Source organism: Glycine soja, unplaced genomic scaffold (assembly GCF_004193775.1).
Source record: "Glycine soja cultivar W05 unplaced genomic scaffold, ASM419377v2 tig00028139_1_pilon, whole genome shotgun sequence".
NCBI lineage: Eukaryota > Viridiplantae > Streptophyta > Magnoliopsida > Fabales > Fabaceae > Glycine > Glycine soja.
In genome coordinates, this window is record NW_021143824.1 from 25,814 (window position 1) to 33,749 (window position 7,936).

The window sequence follows — 7,936 nt, forward strand, 5'->3', positions numbered from 1 at the left end:
TTAATTTTTCCTTGCCAAAGTTGGAACGGGTTTGAGTTATCACCACGAAGACTAATAGACTTGTCATACCTACTTAGGCCATCCATTATATTTCATTCTCATTTTTTCATTTTTCTTTTACATTTGTTATTTTTTTTTCCACATCATATCATTAATCATATAATTATTTATCTTTGTTTTCTTTTTATTTAATTATACTATCTGTTTTTTTTAATCTAATTAGTTGACACCTCAAGCTACGCCAAAAAAAATTTACACTTCAGGCTTGTAACATTGTATAATTCAATTAGTCATAGTGACTTGAGTCATTAACGTAGAACAATTCCAACACACTATCACAAGCTAGCACAGAACAATAATATACTAGATTTGAAACCTTGGTACGATTTTGATTAAATTATAATTTTTTTATTTATATTTAGCTTTATTTTAAAAATACATGTAAAAGAATAAAATTATGAATGTTTAAGTATTTAGTAAAGATTAATTATGTCGTTTGAGTAAATATTATATTAAAAAATATTATGTCTATAGAAATGTATCATGATTTGTTTTTTCCCAAAGTAATAATACTGATGTAATATTTATATGAAATATATAAATTCGAACAAGAAAATGTATTAAATAAAATCTTATAATTATTTCTATTTGAGTATTCATTTTTTGTTATTGTGAAAACAATGTTTACATGTAATAGAATTTTGTTAGTTTATAATTAGTAATTTTTAACTATATTTATTATAAAAATTAAATTTTATTTTATATGATATTTTACTCATTTTGATGATATTAATTAAAATTATGTGATTTTATTGAAATTTATATATATATATATATATATATATATATATATATATATATATATATATATATATATATATATATATATATATATATATACACACACAAAATAGTTTATTTTCTTAATCTATTTGCATAATTATTAATTAAAATAAACTATTCTAAATTATTTTAAAATAAACTAGATATTATAAAATCATTACTTTTAATAATCACATAAATTTAATAAGAACTAAAATAATATTTAACGTTGTTATTAGGCAAAATTATATTTTCAGTCCCCCAATTTATCTCTAGTTTCGGATTTGGTCCCCCAGTAATTTAATTCACGAATTGGGTCCTCCTATTTTGTAAAATCGTGCAATGTTGATTTCTCAAGCCACAATTGGACGTTGACCGTTAGCAAGTGATGTTGACTGTCACATGTCATGTTCTTATTGGATGATGATTGTCACGTGTATTGGTCAATGAAAACAACAATGCATTTCATCTTTCATGGAGTTGACATCCAATCAGAACATGACATGTGACAGTCATCATCCAATAAGAACATGACACGTGGTAGTCAATATCACTTGCTAATGGTCAACGTCCAATTATGGCCTTTGTGGCCTAGGGGACCAACATTACACGATTTTACAAAATAGGAGGACCTAATTCGTGAATTAAATCACTGGGGGACCAAATCCAAAATTGGAGATAAATTAGGAGACCAAAAATGCAATTTTGCCTTGTTATTATAGTATTTATATATTTGTAAAATATTTAAGATTAAAATTAAATTAAATAATAAATTTTAGATATATTTTTATTTGAAAATTCTTTATTAGCAAAAAGACAATTAATAGTACCTTATTATTATTATAAAATTTATAGTAGTATTTAAGATTTTAATGAAATTACATTAGAAAATAAGGTATACTGATATTTATTATAATTTATAATTCTTCATTACATCTGATTAAGTCATTGGCCATGTATTTGTTAATATAATTAATTTTTTTATTGATAATTAGGTTAGTTGAATTTGATTAGATTTGATAAACCAATATTGTAAAATTTGAGTATCCATCAGCAATTCACTTTATTTTTAAAACATTACTTTAACTATTATAGTTATGAAATTTATTTATACACATAAATTAAATTATAGTATAATGATATACATACATAAAAATTTACTTATTAATTTATATCCTTAGCTATTGCATATCATGAATTATTTTCAACTTAATTATGTATTAATAAAATTATTGTTTGTTGTGAAATATATTTTAAAGTAACTAATTTTAAAAAATTGTATGAGTAGTAATATAATATTTTTATGTTATTATTTTTTATATGTCAAAATTTAATGTTATTAATTAATAGAAAAATTATCAAAATTAAAATTTAATTATTAAAGTTGTATAATAAATAACTTACATAAAAAGATCGAAATAAATTCTTAATTATCAAAATTAAATATTAAATAATATTAATACGAGTAATTTAGTTTTTAATTAAATACAAATATTACAAAAAATCAACCACTATTATAAAATTGAAATTTTAATGCATGGTGAATATTAGTTCAAATGAAGTTGATTAGTTGAAGTGAAATTGATTGTATAATATAGATAGATAATAATATAGATTAAGGACGAGAAAGACAAGAGGTAGGGAAAAAGGCACAGAAAGACTCTACTAAACCATTCACATCCAGTGGACAACGCTGGAAGTAGTAGCCAGCTAATTCCTACGACATGGACTTCACACCAACCTTCCATTTTTCACATTAACAGTGTAACACTGGCATTCTTACTTGCAAAGCTAACTCACTCTTCATAGCACCGCCATTTATAAAAAGCGCACCCTCTCACCACTTGAAGGAAAAACCAGCAACTAACTCATTATTCCCTTTCCCACACCCAACTTCACCAACACAAATGGAATATGGAAAATTGGGACCCTCTGACCCGGGTGGCTCCTCACGCCGCTCCACTGTTCCTCTCACCAATCCAACCTCTTCTTCTTCGTCCGCCAGCAGCAAAAAGAAACTCATCATGCTCTCTCTCCTCGCCGCCGTCTTAATCGTTGCCGCCGCCATCTCCGCCGCCCTAGTTACCGTTGTCCGCTCTCGCGCCACCAGCAACCAAAACGGGCCCCACCTCGCCCACAATCCCACACAGGTGAGACCCAATTTTAGATGTTTTTTCAACATTAATTTTTCATTCATGGTGGGCTTGTTAGATTCACTAATTCATTTAATTGAACGTCAAATATTGAATTGACGCCAATTCAATAAAATTGGCGTTCAGGAAAAGCAGGATTTGGTTGTTTTTCCCAAATAGGCTATCAATTATTAATGTGTTTTTTTATCCAATCAAATTTCACAATTGCAGGCAATTTCCAGAACCTGCAGCAAGACACGTTTCCCTACTTTATGCATCAATTCCCTCCTTGACTTCCCTGGCTCCACCACTGCCTCGGAGCAAGACCTCATCCACATCTCCTTCAACATGACCCTACGCCACGTAAGCCGGGCGTTCTACGCCTCCAGCGGCCTCTCGTTTGCCGCCACAAACCCAAAGGTTAGCGCGGCTTACAACGATTGCCTCGAGCTATTGGAGGAGTCGATGGAGGCGCTATCACGGTCCCTCGACTCCGTCCTCTCGCCTTCGGCGTTATCCGGCAGCACCGAGGTCAGGCCCGCCACTGTTGGATCCACCGAAGACGTGATGACGTGGCTCAGCACCGCGCTCACTAATCAGGACACGTGTGCAGAGGGGCTCCAAGACACCAGCGGGAGCGTGAAGGACCAAATGATTGATAACTTAAAGGACTTGTCTGAACTCGTGAGCAATTGTCTTGCGATATTCTCGGCGAGTGGAAGTGGCGATTTCTCGGGGGTGCCGATCCAGAACAAGAGACGATTAATGGAAAACAAAGAAGAAGAGGAGGAGAATGTTAATCGCGATATCTCGGGAAAATTTCCGGGTTGGTTGAATAAGCGAGATAGGAGATTATTGAGTTTACCAGTGTCGGCAATTCAGGCAGATATAACCGTTTCTAAGACTGGTAACGGAACAGTGAAGACCATTGCCGAGGCGATTAAGAAAGCGCCAGAGCATAGTACTCGCCGGTTCATAATTTACGTGAGGGCAGGAAGGTAATTAAATAAATACTGTGCGAATATTAAATAGATAAAATATGCCTGCTTTCTGTCTCTGAGAAAAGTGTACGCTTTTCGAGATAACGAACTTTGCATTTTTTTTTAATTATTTTCTTGTTTTTATTAAACTAGTTTCATAATTGAAGGTGATACGTACCGGAAAAAAGGTTACACGGTCGGTGATTAATTAGTTACTTTTTTTTCAGCATGCACTCCTGGCAACTGTAATAATGTGAAGGTATAATTCATGATGGATTTCGGTTTTCTGCTATAATTTCTAACAATGTTTACGCCTCCATCTCCGTTATAAAATTTGTTGACTAGTAAAGGAGGAAAACATGTTCGATTAATTATGCTGCTGGTGAATTGCTGTTGAGATTGGTTTATGTGATTTTTTTTTCACCGATGTGTATTTAAAAATTATTCGTATTTTATGGTGATGCATGATTCCAGTTGATAAAAGCTATGACATGTGGGCTGACTTTTGGATATGATGGAATTTTCAGGTATGAGGAGAATAATTTGAAGGTGGGGAGAAAAAAAACGAATGTGATGTTCATAGGTGACGGGAAGGGCAAAACTGTCATCACAGGGAAAAAGAATGTGATAGATGGCATGACGACATTCCACTCGGCATCCTTCGGTACCGTTCCTTTTCATCTGCTGGCTTCTTAATGTTGATGCTTTTATCTAATTATACAAATTTTGCTTATCTTTTGTTATTTAGCATTTTGCGAAAAGTATGGGTAGGAAAATGTGAACGAATAACATGCACGATAATTGAACAAAGCAAGCTTGCACGTGGCCCATGTCGTTCTAGTTGTTAATGTTAATATTCCTATCCAAGCTGTCTAGTTGCATGTCTATTCCATGTCCAAGTGAGTGTCCACTTGGACAATATTACCCCCACCGGCACCATTTCTGTATTTACTATGAAAGACCAATACGCGACTGGCAGTATTTTTACTTTTAGAAACAAAAATAGCATATTGATCGCGATATATGTAACATTTTTTTTTTGGAGATCGTGATATATGTAACATGCATCATTGTGCCCGTAGAACACGTTTTGCACGTAAGTACTTTCGAAATCAAAACTAGTTTTTTTAACTAAATTTCATTCAGAAATGAAAAAATGCATGCAGAGAATTAAACCGAAAAACTGGTAAACTTTTTTAATCGATTTAACGAAGATAACTACAGCTCATGCCACATGAAAAAAAAAACACCACTCTTGCACTAACTAACTTCGGAGCTATTGTCAGAAAAAAAAAAAAAAACTTCGGAGCTATTTTATTAATGTTTGAAATTTATACAAGTGATAATAAGGGAAGTGGTAGTTGGTTGTTGGAGTTTATAAAGAAACCTCGCTCAACGGTAAACAGTGTCTCATATGTTAAAACATCAATTAAAGCGTGCATTGCATAAACTTTACGCGTTCTCTTGCTTTCGTCAAAACAAATGATTATTCATTTTTTTATTTTTTTTACACAAGATTATACATTTCTTGACTTTTATTGTCATCATTCCATATTCATAGTTATTATTAACATATATCCTATACATTGGTGGACACTGGACAACCGTTATCCTTCTTATCGAAACGTAGAATAGAATACACACAAACATTAATGACTGCCTCCTGATTAAATTAGCAAAATAAAGTTATTATTGGTTGTTGCCTAGTCATTCGTTGCAAGACAAAATTATCAACACTATCATGTGACCATGTCCCCAATGAAAATAATTTTGGTACTTTAATTTATTTCATTTAGTTCATATTTCTTATTAGACTAAGAATTCCTGCAGCTGCTAGTGGCGCTGGATTCATTGCAAGAGACATCACGTTCGAGAACTATGCGGGACCAGCGAAGCATCAAGCAGTGGCGCTCCGTGTCGGAGCCGACCATGCGGTGGTGTACCGGTGCAACATTGTGGGGTATCAAGACTCATGCTATGTGCATTCTAACCGTCAATTTTTCCGTGAATGCAACATTTACGGCACTGTAGACTTCATATTTGGCAATGCTGCCGTGGTTTTCCAAAAGTGCAACATTTATGCTCGTAAGCCTATGGCTCAACAGAAGAACACCATCACGGCCCAAAATAGAAAAGACCCAAATCAGAATACGGGTATATCCTTGCACAATTGTCGGATCCTACCCGCCCCGGATCTTGCCCCGGTTAAGGGCAGCTTCCCCACCTATTTGGGCCGTCCATGGAAGCAGTATTCTAGAACCGTATACTTAGTATCCTACATGGGTGACCACATACATCCTCGTGGATGGTTGGAGTGGAATGGAGACTTTGCTTTGAACACATTGTATTATGGTGAGTACATGAATTATGGACCGGGTGCAGCAGTGGGCCAACGGGTTCAATGGCCTGGGTACCGGGTCATTAAGTCTACCATGGAGGCGAATCGATTCACGGTAGCCCAATTTATATCTGGGTCAGCCTGGTTACCATCCACCGGAGTGGCCTTTGCAGCCGGGTTATCTACATGAATTACACCACAAAGTATATAAGAAGGTTTGACATGCTACAAAGTCCAACCAAGCCTACCCAATGGGGGGAAAAAGGGAATGGCTTCTACTTTTATAGTCCTTATTTTATTTTTGCCAAAATATATTATTTTGGGCCTATTTTTTTTATCAATGGTGCTAGTAATAAATATAAGTTGTAAACAGGACTTTATGTAGTAGCACTTTGTATTTTTTTCTTCCTGCCTCAAAACCAAAGATGTTATAATTGACTCAATAAATTTTAGTACATGTTCTTACCAAGTTCTTTATTGGTCCAATCTGTCTATTAGTATCTTCCCTTGGTGTCAAGCTCTTTTTCCAGCATGTGGTGGGGTACTGTTGGATTTCTCATGCAATTACTTTTTGTTTCACTTTTTCTTCGTACAAATATATTCAAGGGAAATCCGGTTTGCCGAAAAGCGCACTGGATCATCAAGTATTTAAAAATTAAAACGGATGAATCCGAGTATCAAACACAGAGAACTAATGTTAGTCTGAGTTAAGTTCAGAAATGAAGCATTGTTAAGAGAACATGTATGATTGATAATTTCAAACAAAAATTAAACTAAACCTTTATGCTAAAAACTATAAAATGCAAAGTAAGTAAAAGTGACAGCAGTAGATAGAAATGTTGGGTCTTTCTAACAAACAAGCTAATGCATATAAATATATTTTTCTAATCAATCATGCTTTTGTGTTCTATGTTGTAGCCTATACTACTAAACCCGGTTAGATTTTGCTTTAATAGTGATTAAACGACATTACAACACAAATGATCGATTGGAATTCATTTCATCATTTATTAGGCGAGATAACGGCTTAAACGATCGGTTAAAGCTCGTTAAAAACGGAAGAAAAGAAAACCGAAAGAGAACGAAATGAAGATGAAAGCCAACAAAACAATAAATGAATTGAAAGTCTAGGATTCGAAAACTTACCGGTTGAAGAACGAAGAACGCACGAAGAACGGTGAAGAACGACGAAAAATCTTCATGAAATTGCTCACAAAAACATCTTGGAAGCATTACGGAAGTACCTCGGCTTGGATTTTCTTCACGGAAACACGTTTTTTCACCCAAAACAGTTGCAATGCATAGCATAGGGGTTAGGGACCCTTCGGAACAGCCCCCCTTGCCCTATTTATAGAAAAAATGGGGAGGAGGTTGCCGCCCAGCTCGCCCAGACGAGCTAGGTTGCTTCCTCCTTAAGCAACCCAGCTTCCAAAGTGTTCTGATTCGAAAATTCAAAAATTGCTATATACACCCCCATCTTGGTAAGTTCACCCCCCATTTTTCGTAATTTACGGAAAAGTTACAGAAGCCTTACGAAAGCATATAAGACTTGATTTTCTTCTTTTTTTTCTCTTCCTTATCACCCAACTTAAGTGAAATATGCTTATTTAGGGTTACAAAAATTTTACGGAAGCATTACGGAAGCCCTGGATGCCCCGGATGCC

At 34.4% G+C, this 7,936-nt stretch overlaps 1 protein-coding gene across 3 annotated transcripts; it reads left to right on the top strand.

The window, feature by feature from the left end:
- Positions 1-2,533: 2,533 nt before the first annotated feature.
- LOC114404375 (probable pectinesterase/pectinesterase inhibitor 61) lies at positions 2,534-6,758 on the top strand. 3 transcript variants are annotated; one of them, XM_028367356.1, is made up of 4 exons: positions 2,534-2,972; positions 3,186-3,952; positions 4,462-4,598; positions 4,683-5,718. In XM_028367356.1, exons 1-4 carry the CDS (start codon positions 2,730-2,732, stop codon positions 4,703-4,705), a joined length of 1,170 nt encoding a protein of 389 aa, XP_028223157.1. In that variant the 5' UTR covers positions 2,534-2,729; the 3' UTR covers positions 4,706-5,718. The 3 variants fall into 3 exon arrangements, with proteins under 3 accessions (XP_028223157.1, XP_028223156.1, XP_028223158.1); XM_028367355.1 differs by lacking the exon at positions 4,683-5,718 and adding an exon at positions 5,765-6,758 and having other exon boundaries at positions 2,537-2,972; XM_028367357.1 differs by lacking the exons at positions 2,534-2,972; positions 3,186-3,952; positions 4,683-5,718 and adding exons at positions 4,096-4,193; positions 5,765-6,758.
- The last annotated feature ends 1,178 nt before the right edge of the window (positions 6,759-7,936 follow it).

Bases quoted from the DNA above. Each gene is read 5' to 3' on its own strand.
- LOC114404375 (XM_028367355.1), top strand. From the start codon at position 2,730: ATGGAATATGGAAAATTGGGACCCTCTGACCCGGGTGGCTCCTCACGC. The intron at 2,973-3,185 runs GTGAGACCCAAT...TCACAATTGCAG, and splicing joins TCGCCCACAATCCCACACAG to GCAATTTCCAGAACCTGCAG. The intron at 3,953-4,461 runs GTAATTAAATAA...TGGAATTTTCAG, and splicing joins ATTTACGTGAGGGCAGGAAG to GTATGAGGAGAATAATTTGA.